Here is a 24,867-nt window from a genome sequence, read left to right on the forward strand (position 1 = left end):
CTCCTCTCGACCCTCCGCCGCCGCTTTCCGTCACATCTCCGTTCGCGCGAGAGTTGCCTCCAGTCACCCGCGACACTCTGTCCTTGTCGCCCGAAGGCACGCTGTCTATCTCTTCGTCGGAATCCTTCTGTACGTATATATACATATACATATACATATATACATGCATACATATATATATATATACGCGCACGCGCACGCGCGCACGCACACACACATACGAAAGTACTATGTACGATGTACGACGTGTTGAAACTCGAAACGGCCGCCGCGAAATCGCGTGTGCGTTTCGAAACGTAATCGGAGCGAACGAGAATCGTTCGCCTCGCTCGACAACGAATACGCTCGATGATAGAGAAACTCGTCGACGTAGGTGACAAAGAGGGAGAAATACGGAGAGAGTCGACGACGTTTCGATTGAGTCGTTCGACTTCGAAACGCGTTCCAACGCAGGCTCCTTTATCTCCCTGTTCAGTAACTGTTACATTCTTGTTCTTCCGTGTTCGTTGGCACGCAATGGTTGGTTTTAAAGAACGACTGACGCAGTGCCCCGTCACGTAGAGAAACTGGATCCTCGTCGATCGTCGACAGATTAGGAATCGAAGGCGATCGCGCGGAATCGCTCGAACCCAGTGAATTATGCATGCTCGCCGTAATAGGCAGAACAATCGATTACTTATTTAACACGACGCGCGCGTCTCGTCTGTGCGCAGCGTGTCTGTGCGATTCGCAATGGCGAAAAAAGAAAAAAAAAAAACAGTTATTGTGCGCTCTGAATTTTGTAGCTAAGAATACACGAGGCCCCCGACTGCGAGGACGCGCACATTAATATGCAATATGCACGCGTGTCCGATTGTGCTCGATCGAGGCATCGAATCAACGTGTTTTCGACCCGCGTCACTTTACTTCGTTTCAACCGAGATAACGTTCCTTAAACACGTAATGTTTCTGTTTTGGCACACTTACCGTCGATAATCAGCATCTTCTCTTCGCAAAATAAGTCATCTTGCTCTGTACGTTCCCGCTTTAACTTGGCACCTGAAAACGTAATAAGGAAAATCGATAGTTTCGGATCAAGGAGAAGAAGAAGAGAAAGATCGATAAAATGTTTGGTAAACGTTAATTATAATACCCAACGGATCGTAATTGTTACGTTTCGCCTTAAAAATGCAACGTGCCCCTTTCCATCCCCTACGCGCAATGTCACCGATAAACGCGGCAGCATGCAGCGGCGAACAGGAGAACAGCGACTGACTACCAGCGGCGCACCGGAGCGCAACACGTCACCGTTCCGTTGCACTTCCATCGCGTTCCTGGTCTCGATCCTTCGTTAGATTTTCCTCGACGCATCTCACCGCGGCGTATAAGCGTATAAGCTTGAATCCACAGGTCGATAAGGTATGAAAAATTGAAGGAGGCGCGTCTGCACGTGCTAACGCGGTAGGGGAATGGACAAGGATATTCCCCTAGTTTAGCAGGGTGAGCGGCAACGATAGATTGAACGGTGTGGTGGGGAAAAACGAAAACGCCGGGGAATACCGTCTCGCTTTATCTCTGTTCCTCCCTCTTTCACCGGGTCAGCCGAGGACTCGGCAACGTCGCAATTGATCAGAACGCCACGCGGCCGGACACGCGTGGTGGGGGCTTGCCGGGGACAAGGCGCATGCGCACTCGTGCGACTCATTTGCCCGCGTGCTCGTTCGCCGACACAGTGCACCGCTGCGCGTTCTGCTCCGTTTTACTTTGCCCTTATTTACCCCGTTCTTCTACTCTAACCCACTTTGTTTTCTCTCAATCTATTCGATCGGCGATCGAATTCGTTCGTCTCTATTCCGTTCGCGTGGTTTCAACGGCGAACGCGTGACCGAAGGTCCTTCTAGAAACTGCTCTCGTGTTCGTTTCGCCTATTTTTCTGCCACGCAATTCATCCTCTCGTACTTTCGTCCTCTATTTTCCCCTCTTCGCGATACAGACTCGCGCAAAGTCAGCTAATCCGCGCGTATCTGCGGATAGTGTGAATGCTCGTCGGTAACGACCAGTGGGTTACGAGCGCCCCTACGACAGTTTACAGAACGGCGCACAACGCACTCCGACTGATGCTGTGCGGTAGGAGTGGTTAGCGATGATGCAGCGGTCGATCGCAAGCTTAAAGTCCTGGGATAGTCGAGCGATACCGATTTTAATGCCAACAGACTTTAGTACACGCCGAAGCTTCGTCAAAGTATTATTCGAATAAAAAGAAAAAGCTACCTCGACGCCCGAAAAATCTGTCAAATTTGCATATCCGTGGTCTTTGAGAAATTTCGATCGGGTTTGAATCAATTACGCGTAACCATGGAGAAAAATTAAATCCCTCCAACGCACATAGGTACTTCTCCCTTGGGATCTACGCTTCGCACGCCTATCGTGCTAAACACGCGCACGCTACGTGCGTTATGAAGTTGTAAAGCTGAATTGTAAAGCATCGTTTAAGTACACGATAGACAGACTTAAATTATCGTTTAATGCGCATTGCCTGTTATATCACGCACCACCGTGCCAGCGAGCACGCGCAACGCGGTAACAGACCGGATGCGCGGAGATAGGGAGCGAATTACAACGTTTAAATCATCCGTATTACGATCGTGTTCGTGTGCGAGACCGGTATATACTCGTGGTTTTCCACTTTATAAGCCGGTATATATCGAACTCGCACAACTTTCAATTCTTCTTTTACACATTTACGTGCTCGTAACTTTTTCATAAATGAATTCGTTAAAAAAACCGATCGTTTATTTTATAAAGACAACGAAGAAAATGCATCGTTACAGAGCGCAAGAAAGCTTTTATTGGAAAATCATACGCGCGTATCTTTGTAAGGAATTTCGTTTCAACGCATTTATCACCGAGTTACCCGATAATGAGGGATCGCTCGATAACGTTGTCAGTAAGAAAATCAAGCCACAGGGATAAAATTGAGGCGTATCGCGAAACGCGCATTTTCCCGTCTCTCCTGTCGCACTTCAACCGTGCGCACAGAGGCGTGACCGTGAAAACAAGGGATCGATCCCCCGATACGCGTGTATATTCACCTTCCTTTAAGATTTCATCACGACCCACAGGCAAAATAGACAAACGCAACAATACGTCGGTATTACATACGCTCGTTATATACCGTACCATCTTTTTCATTCTATCTCGCTAACCCCCTCTTTTCCTCTACTTCTCTCTTTAATAATTGCAGAAAAACTCATATCTCTATAAGATAGAGATATCAATCGTTCCCGATCTTTCTGTTACATCTTATATTTTTATACGAAAAATGAGCTTCCCCCAGATCGAAGGATTAATGTCAGATAAGATTTATACCTCGTCGATATACAAGGATGAACGAATATAGATAGCACCGAATGTCTCGTCCGTAGCACCCAAATTTAAACTGCCTTTTGCCAGTTCACCTGACACGTTCATTGAGACGCGCGTTGACGCGCACGAACCCACGAAACGGGAAGATCGATCTGACCTGTATCGTACGTGTATTTTTTTTTTGCCCGCCTGCCTACCCGCCTGCCTCCTGCCTGGCTGCCTGCCTGCCTTCCTTCCGCGGACGTATAACGCACCACGCGTGGCTACCTGCGCGATCTCCTTCATTCCCCCCTCTCCGCCGTTCCACTTCCCTAACCGGAGATAGCCAGTGTCCACTGCGTGTTTCTATGTACCGTGTGTGGCCGTGTGCGCACCAGCGGCGCACGCTCGAGAATTGCTGCTGATCGTAACGAGCCGCGCGATAAATCAGATGCGTGCGCGATAACGATGGAAAAAGCTGCATGAATATCGCGCGAGTGAGACAATAGCGAGAAAAAGCGTGGTATCGATACGCGAAACGACACGGGACGATAAAAGGGAAAGAGACAGACGACCACCGACGAAGGGACAGCCAGAGGTGTCCTCCTGGATTCCAGCGAAAAGGAGGAGAACGAGTGCAAAGAAACGCAAAGATAAAGGGGAAGAGCGGTAGGAAAAGAGAAGGCGCGCTGGCAAACATAAACGGCCGTGTACAAGTAGGTGGCGCGCTCGTGAATGAAGCACAAAAGCTGCCGTAGTTTCTAGAGTCAGTGACCGGGGGTCCTCTGACTCCCCACTATACCTTGGTGTATACAGGTTCGTTCCTACCGTCATCGTCACCGTAGCGCACCACGGTCACCATCGTTACCCCTCCAAAAGCGATATCGCGTATCCCCACCTCTCTAATCCACCATCGCCTCTTCCTCCCACCCCTTCCGCCCTTTCTCCTCGTCTCAGTCTCCTGGCGCAGCGTCTACCCCGCGGTTCCCCGCTACAAGCTAACGTGTACCCTTCCCTCTATGTACGCTCCCACCTAAGCCTAACTTCCGCCACCCTTTGCCTTTATACGTGCCCAGTGGCCTCTGTACGTGCACGTTTCTGATGGCTGGTTCACGTTGGATCGACGACCAGAGGGGAACCCGATGCATACGGTCAACTAAATCGCACCGCTCCACCCCTGCTCGCCCCTCGCTCGATTCCACTCACACTCTCTTTCTCTCTCTCTCTCTCTCTCTCTCTCTCTCTCTCTCTCTCTCTCTCTCTCTCTCTCTCTCTCTCTCTCTCTCTCTCTCTCTCTCTCTCTCTCTCTCTCTCTCTCTCTCTCTCTCTCTCTCTCTCTCTCTCTCTCTCTCTCTCTCTCTCTCTCTCTCTCTCTCTCTCTCTCTCTCTCTCTCTCTCTCTCTCTCTCTCTCTCTCTCTCTCTCTCTCTCTCTCTCTCTCTCTCTCTCTCTCTCTCTCTCTCTCTCTCTCTCTCTCTCTCTCTCTCTCTCTCTCTCTCTCTCTCTCTCTCTCTCTCTCTCTCTCTCTCTCTCTCTCTCTCTCTCTCTCTCTCTCTCTCTCTCTCTCTCTCTCTCTCTCTCTCTCTCTCTCTCTCTCTCTCTCTCTCTCTCTCTCTCTCTCTCTCTCTCTCTCTCTCTCTCTCTCTCTCTCTCTCTCTCTCTCTCTCTCTCTCTCTCTCTCTCTCTCTCTCTCTCTCTCTCTCTCTCTCCTCTCTCTCTTCTTTACCTTCTCTCTTGACTTTTCAACCTTCTATCTCCTTGAAACTTGTAAACACTTCGCCTGACCGCTTGTCAATCGCGATACACTTTCACGCAACGATATTAACGCGAAAAGCCTTCGAGTTTAACGTTCATCGCGAGATAATGTTTAATCAATCCGAGCGCAAACCGACTCGCGATAAAAAAATTTCTGAGAAAAATGCGGGCGTTCGCATGTTCCGAAATTTCGATATCGCGCGGATTATAGTAGGAGTTGACGTAAAAGGTAATCGAGCCGAGGACTTTTTATCGCAACGGATCGTACTAGCTGGCGGAACTACCGGTTCACCTCGACAATGATCGTATAACTCGTAATCAGCCACGCAGCGACTGGTTTAGCGATTTTTTCGCGAAACTTTATCGCGACGAATCATTTGACTCGGGTAAAGTCAATGTAATCGTAGAGAAAGAGACCGATGGCATAGTGGCGTGCCGTCACCGCGCGTTTCGTGCTCGCCGAGAACTCTTTCGCGTGTGCTAAGACTCGCTTTACAGGATCGGTCGGTTGAGTCATTGACCTGGGAAAACGCGGGAATCAAAGGGACACGACGATGGTACCCCTCGAGCGATCGACCGAACGCTTTTGCGATTATTATCGCGTCAACCATCTAGCTCTAACGTGTCTTCGTTACCGCCTTAGAGCCATCACCGAGGAGCTCGTTAAACAGAGAAACCCATCTAAAAGATGTTTCATCGAGATAGACCGATAACTCGAACAGAAATGCAGGAGAAATTCGTACGTGGATTTTGTAGCACGATTTTATTTTTATGGAACTTTCCAGCGCGTAACGCGTAAAAGCCCGTCAACCTGTTTGAGAATCACTGTTGCGAGGGAAATCATACCTAATTTGGAGGCGGTGAACGCATGGGTCATCGCGTGCTATTCGCATGTACACTGCAGTGTTTCTCATTCCCCGCACACGTATTTTGCAACTATATTTTTTCTTTGCAGCAGCGACAACGTTAACGGTCGCTTTTTGCGATACCGTCCCAATGCCAATTCCTATTCTAAGCTCATAAAGCAACTCTTAGTTTCGTAATATTTTTTCGAGTACTGAGAAAACCATTCTGCTACAAAGTACCATAGGGCTATTTCTCGACATTGATACGCGATTATCGAATCTATCGTTATGGTTGGACACTGTGACGATCAAAAGTTTAAATATAATAATTAACAAAAGTTTGCATAAAAAATTCTCAAATCTTCAAAGATCTAACAGAATAAGTAAAACAAGTAAAGCAATAAAGTATACCAAAAGAAACAAACGTTTCTAACTTTTCTCCAAATCTATATAATTTTGCGATTTGTTTCAAAGCTTATTTCTTACGGTGAAATTCGCGTTTGAAGCAACGTGGATTTTGTATTGTCACTCGTTCTTGCATGAAACGGGCATCAAGCCGGTAGAAGATTTTCAGGAAGCAATTCGCAGCGTTAAGCTATTCTACGTATTTGTATGTATTGTGAACGGTAGCCGAAAAGTGGCGCGTGGTACTCACCACGTGGCTCGTTGGAGTTGTGATGGTTGGAGTGGGGAGCTACAGCGAGCGGATGATCGGAGGAGGAGGAAGAGCTGCTTGCGAGGCGCTCCCTCGTTTTCTCCTGCTGCTCGACGAACCGCGCTGCTTCCAGCAACGTTTCCAGGCTCATCCTGACGTTGCCGATTCGCTCCACGACGAGCTCTGTTCCTTTTCAAGATCCTTCGGGAGATTGAGACTCTGCGATCGGACCGTCGATTCCCGTCGCCGGCTGCCGAGGACGAAGAAGTCGAGAGCCCGTTCTCGTGTCTCAACCCTCCTCTTTTTCTGCTGCTGCCAGCCGCGGGTGGCAATCTACAATCCACAAAATACAAAAAATAACCATTTAGTTATACTGAAAATGCACCGGATCGCAGTGTCACTTCAGAGCGAAGGGTGGGGGTACGTAGCAACTCGTTGGATCTTGATTTGTCGACCTTGGCAAACGCGAGAGGAGAAGACGTATGTAATAACGTAAATACTCGCGTTCGTTTCATCGTCCGCGATTTATTTAATAAGCAGCGTATGATACACCAAGAAAGAGGTAGAAAGCCAATTAACTGGACATGGTACGACACTTAATCGACGCCACGGCAAGTGCGAACCTCTGTTACCGTGAAAAAATTACACATGTCACATCTTCTCATTTGTTTTGCAGGGACACGGCTTCGGATCGACCAACAACCATTTCAACTGCATGATCGTTATTTTTCCTTAACGTTTGACACTTTGTTGTTCGATAATATTATTAGCTTCTTCGTACGGAGCTGCAGACGGTACGGACACGACCGGTGTCTGAGTATACGTCACGTGACGTACGCGTGACGTAACGCAGTCGCGCGGGAAGCTTTATCCCCTCCCACGTACCGTCTTCGTAATACCTCACGGAGGAGGTGCGCAAGCGCAACGTGCGCTTTCCTGGAGCACAGAGCATTAACACGCATCTTGAGTTCCGATCGCTGGAAACAATCTAACAGTCAAAAAGAAAATAACGCGAAGAGACGCCGTTCATATCGTTCGTAATATATATCTCGCAATTTACTGCTTGAAACACGGTTGCGAATGTACTTTACAAAAAAGTTGTTCTCCATCTATCATAATCTTGATACCGATGAAATAATAAATTGTAAGGAAAATCTTATGCATGATATACAAATTTTAGATATATTATATGTAACAGCATTAATAGATTGAAGATTAATCAACATGACAAACGATAAATCGGTATGTTTATGTATTCTTTATGTTTACGTCTTATCTATTATAAACATTAATGAAAGAAACAAATTTCAATAAAATAATCGTGAATGATAAAGCTGGACATCCCAAAAGTATATAAGGAACAGAAATTTGGGAGATTTCAATTAAATAGAAGTTGAACTAGATGCTGTTAAATGGAAAATTATGGAGTGCACTTTACACTTTTGTAATGGTTAAACATTCACTGACACTAAAATCATAGTAGAGCATAAGGAGAAGATACGCAGTGGCTTTAGGAGGCGTTGTCGCATCTTAACGAGTTGGATTAATTTTCCTGTGATGTAGCGTCGATAGCAGAAACGAGAGTCGTTACGTGGCGTTGATACGCGCAAGAGCGTATTCGCGAATACAAACATGTAGAGTGTAGAGTGTAGAGTGTAGAGTGTGTAGAGTGTGTAGAGTGTCGGGTGCGAGCAGTCCGAGAAATCAGTGAGCGAAGAAAAAAGGTTGACGAGACAGAGGCGGGAAAGGCGACGCAGAGAAACGAGGTTCCGCCGCTGATTTGAAAAGTAGATATATCCCGGGCAATGTAATCGCGAAAGCGTACCACGATTACAAGCGGATACAATTGCATTCCATAGTAGGCGCAACCATGCAAAAATAGGAAAGAAGAACACGATGCACTGCGTGCTGCGAGTTCGAGTAAAGGAAAGGCTCTGTCTATCGAAGAGTATACGAAAAGTCAAGAAGCGTGCCGTAGACCGAACGAGCTCCTTAAACTGACAAAGCGACACACACGTTAGACGGGCGACGCACGCACCGTTGGCCAATAGGAGCTTGCTATAACGTGACGTCATGAGTTGAAGTACCGTGCGATTGGCTAGGTCTATTATGGCACGGAAAACACGCCACGCAACCACCTATACACATGTTAATTAAATAGGCGATAGTTCTGACGAGATAATGTTCCGCGGAGGGTTTTAAACGGGCGTGGTAATGCCAGAAACCGCTGGAAAATAATCAGGAACTTACAGGTACGCTACCAATATATTTCGGTCACAATGGAAACACGCTGGAACCCACTTTCACGGTAGAAATCAATTTCTTGCGAGAATTTCAACGATATTTCTCCTGTCAAATACGCGACACATGAGGAAAATCACAAGGCACTTGTCAATTTTTGAACAGCGGACGATCTCGCGACGTTTTACGATACACGACGGTTATAACCTGATCGATCTAGCGCGTGGCAGAAACATTTTACAAGTGCTAACCACTGCGCATCAACAGCCATGCTTGCTTGGCCACGATTCACGTGTCTGGGGCCCGAGGTATAGACCAATCAAAGCGCGGTTCATGACGTCACCTGGCTGTATCGACCAATGAGCGCGGCCCATGTGACGCAGCACTCCGCTGGGCGTGTAAGAGAAGTGTCGAGCTGCTGTATATTGCTCGTTAGTTGGTGCACTTTTTTCCTGATTTTCTCACGTTTTCTTCGGTACCATTGCGAAAAATCTATCGAACCGAGGTCTCGGAACCAGACGATATCTTTTACGAACACGCTTACCTTCCGGTGGACGCCAGAACGGACGAATATCGCGACAATCGTACACAGCACACCCGACACCCGGCTCGCCCGGGCAAACACTCACTCCGATCTCGGCGGCGTCACCCTCTGCCACCTTTTGTCACGTTCCTTCTCTGTCACATGGATCGGACCTCTACGCTGTTGCCACTTCTACCATATAGAACCATACAGTTCATTGTTTACTTTTGCGCGCGCGCCAAAACCACGTCCCGTCACTTTTTCTTACCTAATTTCCTACCTTTCCTTTTCCTTTCTTTCGATTTACACGAGATATCTTTTTTAATAGTCTGTCAAATCTTTGTCACGCAATCAAAAGATCATTCTACTATTCTACTAAATATTATTTGAACTAATAAAATTTTAATTATGTTTAAATAATTACGTTTCATTAATTTAAAAGTGTACGTTCATTTAAAAGATAATCATAACAACTTGATGTCCTGAAATGTGGTATACATACTTTTAATGGTGTATAACTGTGTAAAACGTTTTTAAGCTACATACGTCTTTATTGAAACAGAAATGTTATTAATAAAAGTAAACCAGAGAGATATTTAGCATCTATATTTAAGAGAAATATGGATTAAAAATAAATATAAAGATTAATGTTCATCGTTGTTTTGTAAATTGTTATCACATATATATATATATATATATATATATATATGTATGTATGTATATATACGATATAAATAAAATAAATAAAATTAGCTCAAGTTAGTTTTAAGCTAGCATAAATGATAATGTGTTTAGTATAAGATCATGGCTTGGCTTATCTGTAAGAGAGTCAATCGAAAGCCTTGTAATCCCATGACCGTATATCATAAATAAAATATTTGTAAGTATTATAAAAATACATTTATACATGCACTTGACCTAAAATATGAAATTTACTAAATTTATATAAAATACGTACAGTCGCAATTGTTTTCTAACAGAGAGGAATGAAAATATAAGGTATTAGATATTATTAAAAATATTTTACTTTGTATACATTTTGCACAAAATATATGTAATATATAATTTTAAATATTTACATACATTTAATTATTACTTGTAACCTTCTAAATGATATATAAAATTCAATTCACTGTAATTTGCTTCGTTATTAAGAAGTTGGTAATTTTATTTTTCATGAAAAATTGATTTCACATATATTTTTTCTTCCTGCAATTTATAATCTAAAACAAATTCAGCAATACAAAGTATGACTAGAATTTGCACAAAATATTATATACTACAATCTACATACAGATCTCGGTAAATAATATTATCATGGAACACGTTTTCTTTCTACGAACATGAAGAAATTTATAGTTCTAGATTTTCTTTTCCTATCGATTTTTCTAAATCCTCCATTCATTATACGTATATTCTTAACTAATTTTTATACGACTTCAATTCCCGTGCGTTAATTGTAAGTATTCTAAATGACGTTCAACCTTTGTTTGCTATTAAAATTACATATTAAATATTTAAATATAAAGAACATGCATATACTTCGAAGTTAGTACAAATTTAATTTTGTGTGAATTGCTGATTTGTAATAAATCATATGTGTTACTTATACAATTGTTGAATACACTTAACAAAAACGTACGAACTATAAAAAATAGGCGTCATGGAACAGAATATGTCGTGTTGTTACGTTTGTACGTATCAGCACCGTCATTTATATTTAATGATCATCTTTAAATCCTATTTCCTTCTCTAGCACATATAAGAATTTATTTGAACTTATTCGATATTTCGATATAAGTTATTTTATGTTATATCGTACTATGAAAACAGCGAAAAATACTGTGAAGAAAATTATTACAGATTTAAAGCGGAACATTCAAAACATAGTTGCACAAACTGTTTTCTGTGTAATACTTCTTCTAGACGAAACATAGTTCTAAGGGTGTGATACTAATAATTTACAACGTCATTTCACTAAGCAAATTGTTCACAATCTTTAGCTTTTTTTTCAACGTTGCATATAATTCATATTTACTGTATGTTACTATATTTTAAAAATAATAAATTAGGCTTAATATGATAGGCCTTAGAAACAAATAACATTTAAAACTCTTTTCCACAGAAGGAATTTAAAAACTAAATAATCCAATTGCTTCTTTGGAACATTTAGAATAATTAAAACATTATATGATTTACCTTATGATACTGCACATTCAATAATAAAAGTAAACAAATACTTTATAGTTATCATAAAGATCGTCTAAATAATTACTTGTATTACAGCCAAAATTAAGAAAAACTTTTATGTAAGTTATGTATTTTTTTTTTCATTTTTTCTTATTGAATATTTTCTTTAGATACTGTAAATGTTGACTAACATAAGAAATAACAATTTTAACTAGATAATGCTTCGTTAAGCATTAGTTATCTGCTCAAATTACTAACATAGAGATGTTTAAGTTCTGTCTTTGGCGTATTTTCAAAAAGCGCAGCTCGATTTTGCCCCTCTCCTTTCTTTACCCAATGACCGTAAACTCTGAAGGCACAACCATCGATAACCTATAACAAAAATTACGTGAATATTATTTCATCAATCTATGGGATAACAAGCCGATGAGTAAGATATGCTAAGAAAATAGGAAAAATACCTTCCGCAAAATTTTGATCCTGTAAGGGTCTGTGCACGCTACGTGAGTCGAAAGAGGTTCAGGCGTACTATGGAGACGCTTAATACGAACGACCGCGCGAACACAAATAATTGCTAACTGGAACTTTTTCCTTGCATTAAATGATTTTGCCTTTAATTCCTGTATAAAACGTAAGAAAAGATGAAAACTTTGAAAATGTTTACAGTCTATGTATAATTACATATTTCGATTACAAAAGTGTTATTAAACACAATAATGTTAATATGTTAATGCAATGTTAAAACATGTATGTTACATACATATACGCTGCATTCAGTAGAAAGGTAATATTAGGATATGCATAATAAAGTAATGGCATAGTAAACAGCTGTTATAATAGTGAACAGCAAATGAATACCATCTTAATCTTCGAGAAGATGGCAAGTTCTTTGAAAACTAGCAGAAAGAGAAACAGAATAAAATAGGAGTCATATTATATGTAGATAAAGCTTCAAACATTGCATTTTTATAGTAATTTTTCGATATAACACGCAAACATTGTAATTAATGCATATATATTATTTCAATTATGTTTCAATATTGACTCACTTTACATGCATGCTGTGCTTTTTCTGAAATATTATAATCTATCAATTACGTATTATTATAACCGATGGAGACAAATTTATATGCGTTGCTCCCTAAGTATATAAAAATATTTTAGTGAAATAATATATGTCATGAACAAAAACAGAAATAAAATATAATACATATAGATATCATTATTCATTTTGATTAAGTTGAAACATTAATAAAAGTTAAAATGTTATTTGTTATTTATAAACATATTACATAAAGATTACGATAAAAAACCCACATTTAGTGACAAACAAAATAAAAATAAAAAATAATTTACCAAAGCTAACTGAGATATCCTACTCAGACGCCGCGAATTAGTCGATAGTGAACGTTTTAAAGGAGCGATGTCTTGATCCCATAGCTGCAATTCCAATAATTTTCCGTTTATCAGAGTAGTAAGACTGTCTTCTTTTATTTTAAGAAATTACTTTCAGATTAATCATATACATATGTAAGTTATTAAATTTTCTAATATAAACAGAAATTTGCGTAACAATGTTTGATATTTTATAAAAGCATGTCACTATGGATACAGGCAGTTGAACATATAAAGCAAACGAATAAAAACAAAAATAGAAGTATAATACAAATATTTTAAGTGCGTGGAATAATAAATATTTCGTACATATTCTACTTTCTTTGCTTAAATATTTATATATCACGATCACGTATGTATTATGCTAAAATACTTACCATTGTATGGAAAAATGAATGTTCCAAAGCTTCTTTGATGCTAATTCTTTTCTTCGGGTCAACAACTAATAATTTTCTGATCAGATCTTTCGGAGCTTCTGAAAACAGAATAGAAATTTAATTACTATACAAAATTTATAAATATTGAAGATTATGTTGTAAAATCAGAAATTATATCGATGCATTAACACGTTGAATGCCACGCCAGTTTTACAAGGTTTGGCCGTGGCGCCACGATGAATCTTTTATTATGCGATACATATAATGTTGAAATATCACTTACAAGAGATATGTTAAGGTGTATAATCATCATTAATGAATTTACCTCACCTGAGGTCACCGATGACCCCCATAATAGACATAATAAGACATAATAGATTCATATTTCATGTATAAATAAAATTATTTTTATATGTGTTATACTGCATTAATTTCGTTACATCATTGTAGTAACGATGGTAATAACAAAAAATGTATAACTATTGACATTCGATATCATCGGTGACTCCCACGGCGTCACGGCCAAGTTGAGTGCTGGTTACCGTGTAAACCCCCTCACCCCCCCGCCCATGGCATTCAACGTGTTAAGAAATGTACATATAACAGCACCTTCATTATCTTCTTCATTTAGAAAAATAATGTTTATCATGTTCAAAGGTTTGACAATAACAACTATTGTCTTCAATATATTTTCCTTGTATGAACCAGCTCATCGAGGTGATACACCTTTGACGATTACTCAAGATGATATTATCATGGATTATAATTTATGCTTGTTGTTGTTACAATTCAATGACAGAGAGATAAAATTGTATGTCTGTGCGTTCGATCGTTCGCGGAGAGGCGCGGTCGCGGTCGCGGTAGATCACGCCTACGAGAGTCGTAAATTCTCGTTACGATACGATAATCGACGCCACGAATTAGTCGATCCTCTATTTCGGTTAAGATAATAGAGGTAGTTAAAACGATGATAACACTGTATTAACAGATTAAAACATACGCTTTATTTCAACAACTTTGTAGATTTACTACCTCGCGCGTGATGCACGTAGATGTGTTCTCAGCGAAGTGTAAATAACAAGTTAAGATGATAACTAATCAAAGAACAAACCAGTCAGGATGTTGACTGATCTAAGGATAAAAAACCAGTGAAGTTCAGTGATAAGGCTGTAGCGGAGGAAAACTATTGATGGGTGTGCCTAGCGCACGGAACCATCGGATTGGTTGATGGCAATTTTCGTTAGGAAAGTGAGGACAACGGTCATTGCTGCTAATTGGGGGAGGAAAAGGCTGGTGTGTAAGGATCGGAGCTGACCGCCTCCGATCGAAGGTCGCCCCTGGGTGGCATTGTACGTGGGAAGAACCGCTTTCCTGTGTTCTCTCGGAATGGGCAATCTAATGGGCAAATCTAAGAAATACTTCAACTTAAAAGATAATCTTGTGGTCTGAAGGACCTTAACTATGAAAATAATAAGATTTATGATGGGTCCTTAAGACTATCGAGGGTCCGCAATAAGGATGTTTAGACATTTGCTTAGTCACCTTGCCCGAGTTATGGAGTCTGATTTGTGTAGAGAGTCACGGGTCGTAACACTGTGTCTTGCACAGGTTTGCAAATTTTTCAATATTCTGACTATTGTATATTGTACCAGCTTTAACTTTTAAAAAAACCTATCGTGTATTTGCTTATCATAATACGATAATTATCTCTCCAATTATAAACGAAGCAACATAAAAAAATATATTACATACTTCAAAGAACAATTTCATAAAACTGTGTATACGTATCTTATAACTTCCAATGTATGATCGATAGTATCCATCTTTTACAATAGACGAAATTGAATTAAAAGTCTCTGAAAATGATGCATACAAACACATGCATTACGTTAATTAAGCACAAGTTTACTCTGCGCGCCACAAGAAACAATATTTTTCCACTGTTTCCAAACACAAACTGTTATTTCTTGTAAAAATTATTATGTACACAATGTATGTACCTGTTATATCCGCCCATTCTGGAGACGTAAATGAATATTTTCCTTCCATAATATTTCTAAGCATGACCATTTGTTTCCTATGCCAGAAAGGGGGACAACCAACTAATAAAGTGAACATAATCACTCCACAGGCCCATCTGAAAACAGGCAAACATTAGTAACGATTTTATCCTTTATTAAGACGATTGGTATGATCATAATTATATTCCCTCATTATGTTTCATCAACTTACATATCAACTTCATGTCCATAGCCTTCCGCATTTTCAAACATGTTGCACTTCAGCACTTCTGGTGCTAAATATCCAGGAGTGCCACAAAGATCTGAAAAAGATGTTAGTAATATATTTCTATAAATTATACAAATTTTAATAATATATTTCAATAATTTGTATTTTATTAATTATACATATTTTATCTAATAAAATAATTTTAAATATACGTACCATATAATTTGTCTCCAGCTTTTAATACTCTAGCAAATCCAAAATCAGTTATCTTTACATTTAAATTATCATCGAGTAATATATTTTCTGGCTTTAAATCTCTATGCACTATTCCTTGATTATGTACATGTTGAACACCTTCAAAAACTTGTCTCATAATATAGCGGGTCTTTTTTTCTGACAGAGTAACAACAGACGTGAGGTAGTCAAATAGCTCACCATTCTTACAAATTTCGAAAATTAAGAATATGAATGTGCTAGATTCGAAGACATCGTGTAATTCAACTAAAAAAAAACAAATTTTTTATAAGAAAAGTGTATCATAAAAATTAATTTTATCTCACACGAAATATCATAAACTTACTAATATATGGATGACCAGCTACTCTACGAAGAATTTGAACTTCTTGTAACGTAGCATCCTTCATGGTATGACCATCTTCATTAGTTTCATTACTAATATCTATGATTTTAGCTGCATACTCCGTGCCAGTTTCTTTTTCTATACATCTTCTCACAGTGGAAGATATTCCTCTGTAAATATTAACGCATTATTTAATTCGTACTTAAATCAATATGGGACCAATTAGTTTTAGTTGAAACCTGTTTTATTAATAAGAGTAACAAGAATAAGACTACTGAGAAATGATGAAACATACATGTATCACTGTAATATTCTCTCATGTTTATTTGTGTGCAGTGAAATTTTTGTACTCAAGTTATTGCTAATAGAATATAAATAGCTTTCGAATAATAATCATAATATATAGATGCATTCTTATTTAATACCAGTGGTTTTATGATACTAAAGTAATGTAAATTCTCCTATGATCTATGTAACGAAACGTTTCAGATTTTTTAAATAATGCAACGATGACTAATGTTTGACAGGAAGGAACGTCTTATTCGTGTACAATGTTTCGTCAATATTGTAACCTGTCCTGTATGTTGAATTAGCATTTCGTAAGTTTACAAGTTTCGTTGCTTTGTTAATATATATATATATATATATGTACGAGGAACTATCAGTCAAATTGAATGTAATTTAATTCCAAGAAATTATATAATTGTACAGATTAGTTTGTTAGATTATTCAGAAATTGTGAATTCCTCGATTTATTTATCGCGATACATTAGAATCGAATAACGAAAACGTATCTATTATGCTACGCGCGTATTTCCTAAATATGATACATAAAAATAGTAAGCTATGTTTCTTTTTCCACATCGAGATATCATGTGACGAACCTTCCAAGGATTTCTTTGGGCTCGTACTTCGCATAAAATCCTTTGGCCGCATCCTTGTCTGGCAAGAGATCGTCTCCTTCGTCTTTTGCCATGTCACACGCAATATTTCTTTCACATAAATCACATTAATAGCCACCGCGTAGATAGCACATGTTTCTTCAATTTAGAAGGAACAGGAGTTTAAATGGATAGTTTTTGCACCCGACGCGATTGTCATATTACGTGTCTATTCCAGATCATTACGCTGGATATACGATACATTCTAAAAAAGACGTTAAGAAAAAGATCACTGGTCACTGATCACCGTACACCGATAATGGCTACGATAGATCTTCGGACAGACCAAGAAAACACGTGAACATATAAGCACTGTGAAAGGAACAATGGCGATAGCCAATATAAAGCAACGAACGAAGAGGACTCTGGCGGCGTAACGAGGAAACACCGACTTGCCAAGCGTGAAAAAGAAAACAATAAGTAGCTATCTATTATTGCACTAAAATTATTGTTCCAAGGTGTGTATATATTATATATCGTAATCATCTATACTCTTTGCCGTACACGTACGTCATGTGACTTTGACATTTTACTATTTTAAATTGTACGACTACATACGACTGTGGTATCTACAATGCTACGAATTTTTTCGTTTAATTACGACTCCAGCTTCATAATCGCGCAAATACATTTTTTGAGGCAAATTTATCGATATATCAGATACATCATTGGCTACTGTCTCAATAAAGATTGATATATGTATAAGAATAACACGCGGGAGGTGAACGGAAAACCACATTCCAGTGAGTTCATATATATTCTTTCTCATAAGATTAATATTACACGGAGCGAAGGAATGGTTTCATTTAAAAGCCTCTCTAACACCGGACTACCCTTTCGAATATGTATCTAAAATAACAGGAATTTGATATGTATTAATGGTATGTACATAGCGTGAATATAAATAGAAGCCACCGCTGATCTGACCTCGCTTGTTCCTCGCAGTCTTGCTCTCAATGTTGAGCCTTAACTATTGTACTGTTCGGATGACGTATCCATTCCTTCGACACAATTTCAGCATCATATTAATAACGAAATAAAAAATCGCGAGGCAAAAATACGAGGATCCGATACGTTTTTAGATAAGCGGAAATGAAATCTGTATCTACGGACCCCGCAGTTGCGCGAGCAAGGCCTCATTTTTACGACATTCAATAGTGAGTTGTCTGACCGCAGCGACGTATTTACGTTGTTGTTCTATCAGAGTGACCAGTTGCCGGCTAAGTGCATCCCTTCTATTTTTTTCGTCAGCACATCGTTTCTCCACCTACATGAGACACGATCGTGTTATTAGAATATAGCAAAGCTTCTTGTATTTTATTGCCAACTTAGAATTAGGTTTTAAAGCCCGTTTTTAAAGTCGAATAGTTCCCTTTTTCAGAGATATATTCATTTGCTGCAGCAATACTTATAGCTTTTGAAACGCGAGTTTTACGGAATAAATTGTAAAAATTACTGTAGAAAATATATGTTTCACCTTCGCCTTATTGCGTTTTACGCCTGCGACGATCTCATCGAATTGTTTAAGAAATTGCTCTTTACCGCTTGTTGATGCCATTGCTCTGGTGAACACGGTGGACAGAAAGAGAAATGCAAACAACCGTTATCGATGCATAACACGCGTATATATAAGGTTTACCAACTACTTACTCATTATAATTATCTTGGATCGAATTTAATAGTGATAATTCCTTACTTAAATAAACTTTTGTATCGTCCAGAGTATTGTACAATGTGTAATATTGTTTTGTTTCTTTATGTTTTGCCGAAACTGAAAATTAACGACGATGAGAGAATATTTGGTGCACGCGATGAGTAAGCGAATGCCGATGTATAAAAATAAATTGGCAAACCTTGATTATAAAGTTCCATAAATCGTCTTTGATATTGCGTAAGTTCCGAACGACCGGGAACATCGTCCAATTGTCTGGTTAAGGATGCAATAGCTCTATTCTTTTTAGCTAACTGCAATCTGACTTTAGCGAGCGCTTCCTTTTGCTGCTCGTACTCCTTTAAGCGATCTTCCTCCTCTTCCGATGTACCACTTTCGATTTCTTGTAACTTACCTTTCAAGAGATTTAAATCGGATTTGCATTGTTCTCGGAAATTATGTTCTTGCTCTTTCAAACCATCGTGGACTAAAAGAAGTTCTTCCAATCGTTTGTAGATACTAAACAAATAACATTTCGTTTTTATTCAAAAGTTACGCAACTATTATAAAGATATAAAACCGTAAAAGGATAATAAGAAGATAAGTGCCTATCGTTTTCATTGATATCCATTTCTTCTGCTTTCTTTAACGAACGCTCAATAGCTTGCCGCTTTGTACGAGACTCGTTCAGTTTTTCGATTAATTCTAAATGCTTAGCGGATAAAGCGTCTTTCTCTTTCGTTAATTTACGAACACGATTCTGAAGCGCAGCTCTTTGATTCTCTAACGCAGTCAAAGCTGCTGAGGAATTTGTGCCACTAGGTTCCTGTGGTTATTTGAATATGTAGAAGATGATTTAATTACTTAAGTCTGTAATGAATATTGTATTGTTTAAATTTAAAATTGAAAAAGATTTACCACAGGTTGGGAAATCGACATCGCCGCATATTCTTCGGTTACTTTGGCAATCTCTTGGGCTTGGATACCAACGATATTACCTACGGCTACTACGCTTAAACGAGCCTGTATGAATTACAAAAAATGAGTGTCTATGATACCGATCATATTGATACGATTACTCACTGAACTTTCTTCTATAGCGGCTAGGTTCCCAGTTAACTGATCTGTATTTTCCTATGAAAATAAATTTGACTCAGTCTTCGTTAAACACTTATTTGACAGAACATTGTTTCAAAACGTTTACCTTTTCCTTTAGCTCTTCTTTATTTTCATTTTCTTTGACATCTGACGAAGCAATTTCAGCGGACGGAGAAGCAATTTTTATAGAATACAAAGGTGCTTCGTACTCCAAGACAGTACCAAGAAATTTAGTAGATTCTTCTCTTTTAACATCATCTTTATGCTTAAAAAGACGTCGAGGTTCGTACGATTTCTATGAAAAGATTATATATGTCTAACTATTTAGATTACAAATATCGGCCTAAACGAAACTTTGAAAATAACGTATCTTACTTTAATCAAGCGAATACTTTTTATTAAATTTTCTTTGCCAGTTTCTGCTATAGACGAATCTTGAACAAAGGAATGCTTTTTGTGAAATTGACTCAAAGCAAACGATCGTACAAAATCTGCCGTTTCTTCTCGAGTTTCCATCGAACGTTTAACCAACCACTAAAATTTATTGTCGGTTATGAAAATAATTTGAAAAAATGAAAAGCTGAAATTCGAGAAAACGAATCAGTTACCTGAATAACAGGGAAAATATGAATGCAATCCAAGCCTTGAATTTGATGTGGTTCTATGCGATATGGACAGTTCATTTTGGGTAGCATAGCTACAATTTTTTCGGTCAATGAACTGTAATATAAAATGTATAAGACATTGAATATTTCAAAGGTTTTATAAGTTTACTTACATCTTTTGGCCTATAGTAAGATTTTCTCGAAACAATAAATCGATATCTACATCGAAGTTACACGACTCTATACACCACGTCATTCCGCCAATTACCTAAATGTTAGGATAATATTTGTTGGTCTTAGTATGTTCTTTACAACAGTCGAAGGGAATTCATTTCATACGTACTTTATCAAAATTCGATAATCCTTTTATTCTGGCTCGAAAATAGCCTGCTGCAAGAAGTAAGTCGATAATATCTTGAAATCTTTCCGTCTGTTCTTCATCTTCGCGAACATCGGGCTGAAAATAGTTTGCAATGCATTTTCGATTGAATTTCATTTTTTTATTAGGTCGTATTTTCCCGCTCTCCGTTTAGTACGCGGTTGCTGGTAGAAGCAATTTCCGACAGAGGGCTACTAGCAGAGAGAGATGTCCGGTTATAATATTTAGATTAAAATATTTAAACCAGAGATAAATAAAGAAATATGTAAATGAAGATGTTATCGAGGCATATTAAAAGATAAGAAGTTGAAAATAAATTGGATATTATTAAACATAAAGCATATAGTAGAAAGTACTTGGAAGTAACATCGCATGCTCCATTATTGACATATACCGTGATAAAGACGCATTGTAAATAAATAAATAAAACTGATTAGCCTGTTTGTCTTCTTCTTACGAACCTTGACCAGCGAGCTGTTAGTTTATCTATACCTAGGACTGTGTTTTGAACATACCTCAGTTGTTTCAGAGCTTCGTGTTAATCTCTTTGGTACGTCGTTTAACATGGTTACGTTCCCTGGATCGTGTAAAGCCGAGCTATCGATATGCACTGAATATATCTCAAACGAATAATTAATGTTTCTATTTGATAATATTCAAGTTGTATGGCGTTCTGTCACTTAATAGCGTAGACTATTGTTGTCGCTTTAGCCATTTTGTTCCCCTCACGCCTCAAAGACGATCTTTAAGTCGAGTTTCTATGTGCGTTCGAACGATAGTTTCCGCTTTTTAAACGGTTGTCAATGAACAGTAGTATGAATCGAAACTAAAATATGACAACTACTTGAAAATATAAAACATTGGTTCTTTTTAAATTTTACTTAACGCTTTATAAAAATACACTACATTTATTGGTTTAGTTCCAAATGGATTTGGAATAAAAATTTGGAGATATAAATATCGTTCCCTTTTCTTTAAATAAAGTTTATGTACGTATAAATATTTTTGAACAAGTATGTTAAAAAGCCTTGCTATAATAACGCGATGCAATAATATCTTTTTAATTTTATTTTGAAGAATAAGAAAAGAAAAGTTGACGTTTCTTGGTGTATTTATATCCAAATGAATGTGAATTTTTAAGCGATAGTAAAGAGCGGAATTGATTTATTATTATAGCTTTCGTAATTGATCAGTCTCGCTCTCCTCCCTTTCCCCCTCTCCGTCTTTCTTTAAAAGAAGGTATAAAAGTTATTAAATTATTATATAAAACGATAATAGGAATTATTGCGAAACATAGAACACGCGGAACAGGAATCACTAATAGCGGAAAACTGCTCGTATCTTCTATTCGATTTTTTCAATTATCTCCTTTTGCGCTCCGAAGGAATTTTCCAGACATACGAGTTAACTAGAATTACACGTTATTTGAACGGTATTTTTACATCCTGAGGCTGATTAACGTTATCAATTTTAATGCTTCCTATTACAGGTGTGATACTACCTTGTAATGACGCAAATGTGCGGTGTGCGGAACAAGAACGTACGTACGTTTTGCACAATAACGACAACAATCACCATGGAAACTTTCACGAATGATAACGTTACTCTTAGTTCTGTTTTTTGCCTTGGTACTGGATTATTCACCTTGGAATGAAATTAATACGGCGAAATATATTTTCTTGTCGAGAAACTTTCCATTTGATTAACAGCACCGTACAAATTTTATTTCAGGTACTCGATCTATGATCTATTATGATTACGATACTTTTAGAATAGTTTAATTCGTTTGCATGTGTAATAATACCGAAGAAACGCAATATAAATACAATACGAAGGCAAGATACGCATGGCGTATCGTATCGAATATAAATCAAGTATTTAGATAAATAATCTTAGGCAGAAATCGAACGTTTCCTTTATTCAAAAGTTGAATGGTCGAGGAACGGAAGGAAGGACGAAAGATACTGGATACAAAGTAACACTGTATTCTTTTGCAAATCGTTGTGTATTAAATATTCATAACATCGTTTGGTACAATGACCGACAAAAATTGACGGCATGCACGAAACACGCGTGCACGTGAAACGACATCCTCTGCGCGGCAACCATTGCCACAAAGACGCGCGATTCATCATGGAAGTCCGAGGTAAAAAAAGCGGCGGAACGGTATATCTATACATGTCTGCAATTTTTCGTCTCTTAAATACGTTGCATAAATCACGATCCTACCTAGAGTCTATGGAGTCCTCGTTACGACAGAATTTTCTTGGCTTTAAAATTACGATACAACTACCCCGAACTATTCTCGTGTGCTATCGTGTACAAAATATCATACGTACACGCATATGTACAGAAAAAAAAAAAGAAAAAAAGAGAAAAAAGACAACAAAGACTCTCGATGGAAAAAGAATGGAAGAGTAGAGAAAATGACGAAACATGGACGAAGTTTGGCAAAATTCAGCAGTTTTCCGTGGCTCGAAAAAGTAAGAGGAACAGTTCGTTTCTACCCTGTTCTGAACGAAACGCGTACACCAGATACGAACATTTTTCCGAAAATGGCAATAACTACCGTGCATTGATTATTGTATTCTCGATGAACCGTGTCTTTCTACGTCGTTTCTTCTCGTACAAAATACATTGTCGCGGTCGAAGAATCACTCGAATCGTTCCAAGATCGAAACAGAACACGACGAGATTTAGATTCTCGTTTAACGCGCAGAATACATCGCTAAAGTTGTCACGGTCTAACAAGCTTGACGCTGTAAGTAAAAGAAATTTGCTCGCAGCGATATTGATCTATAACAACTTTCGTTACACATTCTGCGCAAAATCCAGTCTTACATCCTACGATTTCCGCGAGGCGAAAGAATCAAGGCACTAAAAAGACAGTATCGCGTGCCTTCGAAGTACGAAGGACAAAAATCCGCGCGGACGGCGATCGAAAATAGTCGAAGCGACGAACGATCGTGCCCTCGCGATCTGTCGCTGTGCGACGCGTGTCGCGAAGCGTATTACTCTTCGAATGAAAATAGCTCTTCGAGAAAATATAAAGCTGAAACGAAGGTCGAAATTGGCGGTTTTAATTTCGTCGAGATCCTTTGCTCGTCGAGTGGACCGTGCAATCTCAGATGTCGGATCTAAACGACGAACGATCCAAAAATTCTACGAATTAATTTCGAGTCGAATACGGAAACGAGAGTGAGAAACGGATTGTTACGCGTTCTGTTTAGTCTTTGTACTATTCTTCGACAAGATTATCATCTTCATTCGTCGTTAATAAAAAAGTTCACTTTTATTGTCCTGTGTCGTAAGTATTCGTCCAACTCTGACGACTCGACGATAGAACGAACGATCTTCTTTGAGATTTTCACGAGAAAATTGTATCGTCGAAGATATTCTATAAGACCCTGACACGATTCGACGAATCGATGTTACGCGTCTATTCGGCATATTCGTTGCGAATTCGCCTTGGTGATCGAAATGGGCGTTTCGATTAGTTCTATCAGTGTGCTAATCTCGCACGACGACGCGCAAATGTCGGCGCCTCTCGCTAAACTTCTTACAAACTAGCAAGCGTGCATGTCGCGATATTATCACACCTACGTGCCATTACGTTTCTTACTCTTAATTAATAAACGCTCTTTGTACGTTTTCTTTCGTCTCTTTTTGTGCAATGTGCACTAGGAACAGATTGGCGATTTCCGGCGGTGTTAAATCGATCAACCTTCTATTTCGGTTCAATGATTTATTATCTTCGCGTATTAAAAATTGTTAATGATCGATAGTAACTGATTCCGCTGTGTTCTATTCTGTTCTATTCTGTTCTGTTCTGTTCTGGTCTGTTCTGCCCTGTTTTGGTCTGTTCTGCCCTGTTTTGGTCTGTTTCGCTCTGTTCTGCTCTGTTCCGTTTTATTCCGTTCTGTTCCGTTCTGTTCCGTTCTGTTCCGTTCTGTTCCGTTCTGTTCCGTTCTGTTCCGTTCTGTTCCGTTCTGTTCCGTTCTGTTCCGTTCTGTTCCGTTCTGTTCCGTTCTGTTCCGTTCTGTTCCGTTCTGTTCCGTTCTGTTCCGTTCTGTTCCGTTC

The 24,867-nt window shown here is 38.9% G+C and overlaps 3 protein-coding genes across 11 annotated transcripts in view; all 3 read right to left on the minus strand.

Moving 5' to 3' along the window:
• LOC105682157 (G-box-binding factor-like) overlaps positions 1–9,551 on the minus strand; it is a 34,257-nt gene extending 24,706 nt beyond the window's left edge. The window contains exons 1-3 of one of the 7 annotated variants that reach the window (XM_012394607.3): positions 9,364–9,551; positions 6,579–6,911; positions 967–1,038 (exon numbers count right to left, since the gene is read on the minus strand). In XM_012394607.3, coding sequence (XP_012250030.1) covers positions 967–1,038; positions 6,579–6,729 — 223 coding nt within the window. In that variant the 5' untranslated portion in view covers positions 6,730–6,911; positions 9,364–9,551. Of the gene's footprint in view, positions 1–11; positions 25–966; positions 1,039–6,578; positions 6,912–7,201; positions 7,428–7,463; positions 7,777–8,828 lie in introns of those variants that run through there. The other 6 variants (XM_012394609.3, XM_012394608.3, XM_024364436.2 and 3 more) reach the window with 6 other exon arrangements.
• A 1,777-nt stretch (positions 9,552–11,328) lies between these two features.
• On the minus strand, positions 11,329–17,401 carry LOC100745483 (phosphorylase b kinase gamma catalytic chain, skeletal muscle/heart isoform). Of its 2 annotated transcripts, XM_012394629.3 has the most exons (9): positions 16,998–17,401; positions 16,114–16,283; positions 15,750–16,034; positions 15,537–15,627; positions 15,305–15,441; positions 13,305–13,402; positions 12,889–12,972; positions 11,994–12,152; positions 11,329–11,904 (listed from the first exon to the last, which is right to left on the minus strand). In XM_012394629.3, exons 1-9 carry the CDS (start codon positions 17,087–17,089, stop codon positions 11,770–11,772), a joined length of 1,251 nt encoding a protein of 416 aa, XP_012250052.1. In that variant the 5' UTR covers positions 17,090–17,401; the 3' UTR covers positions 11,329–11,769. The 2 variants fall into 2 exon arrangements, with proteins under 2 accessions (XP_012250052.1, XP_012250053.1); XM_012394630.3 differs by lacking the exon at positions 12,889–12,972.
• Positions 17,402–17,796: 395 nt separating this feature from the next.
• On the minus strand, positions 17,797–21,544 carry LOC100741451 (coiled-coil domain-containing protein 93). 2 transcript variants are annotated; one of them, XM_012394624.3, is made up of 14 exons: positions 21,303–21,543; positions 20,752–20,865; positions 20,582–20,676; positions 20,412–20,523; positions 20,179–20,337; positions 19,910–20,098; positions 19,789–19,839; positions 19,624–19,728; positions 19,314–19,531; positions 18,908–19,224; positions 18,705–18,825; positions 18,532–18,616; positions 18,168–18,321; positions 17,797–17,903 (listed from the first exon to the last, which is right to left on the minus strand). In XM_012394624.3, the coding sequence occupies exons 1-14, from the start codon at positions 21,351–21,353 to the stop codon at positions 17,884–17,886; spliced, it is 1,791 nt and encodes a 596-aa protein (XP_012250047.1). In that variant the 5' UTR covers positions 21,354–21,543; the 3' UTR covers positions 17,797–17,883. The 2 variants fall into 2 exon arrangements, 1 of the variants encoding a protein (XP_012250047.1); XR_004460853.1 differs by lacking the exon at positions 18,532–18,616 and having other exon boundaries at positions 21,303–21,544.
• Between the last annotated feature and the right edge of the window lie 3,323 nt (positions 21,545–24,867).

This window comes from Bombus impatiens, unplaced genomic scaffold (genome assembly GCF_000188095.3).
Source record: "Bombus impatiens unplaced genomic scaffold, BIMP_2.2 scf_0096, whole genome shotgun sequence".
NCBI classification, from domain to species: Eukaryota; Metazoa; Arthropoda; class Insecta; order Hymenoptera; family Apidae; genus Bombus; species Bombus impatiens.

What these genes read in the sequence shown, in the direction of transcription:
- LOC100745483 (XM_012394629.3), bottom strand. Translation starts at nt 17,089, where the DNA reads ATGGCAAAAGACGAAGGAGACGATCTCTTGCCAGACAAGGATGCGGCC. An exon ending in AGAATGGGCGGATATAACAG is followed by an intron (nt 13,403 to 15,304) that starts GTACATACATTG and finishes TTCTGTTTTCAG; the next exon opens with AAGCTCCGAAAGATCTGATC. An exon ending in GGATCAAAATTTTGCGGAAG is followed by an intron (nt 11,905 to 11,993) that starts GTATTTTTCCTA and finishes TTTTTGTTATAG; the next exon opens with GTTATCGATGGTTGTGCCTT.
- LOC100741451 (XM_012394624.3), bottom strand. Translation starts at nt 21,353, where the DNA reads ATGTTAAACGACGTACCAAAGAGATTAACACGAAGCTCTGAAACAACT. An exon ending in TGTCGATTTCCCAACCTGTG is followed by an intron (nt 19,532 to 19,623) that starts GTAAATCTTTTT and finishes AAATAACCACAG; the next exon opens with GAACCTAGTGGCACAAATTC. An exon ending in CTTGCTCGCGCAACTGCGGG is followed by an intron (nt 17,904 to 18,167) that starts GTCCGTAGATAC and finishes CTGTTATTTTAG; the next exon opens with ATACATATTCGAAAGGGTAG.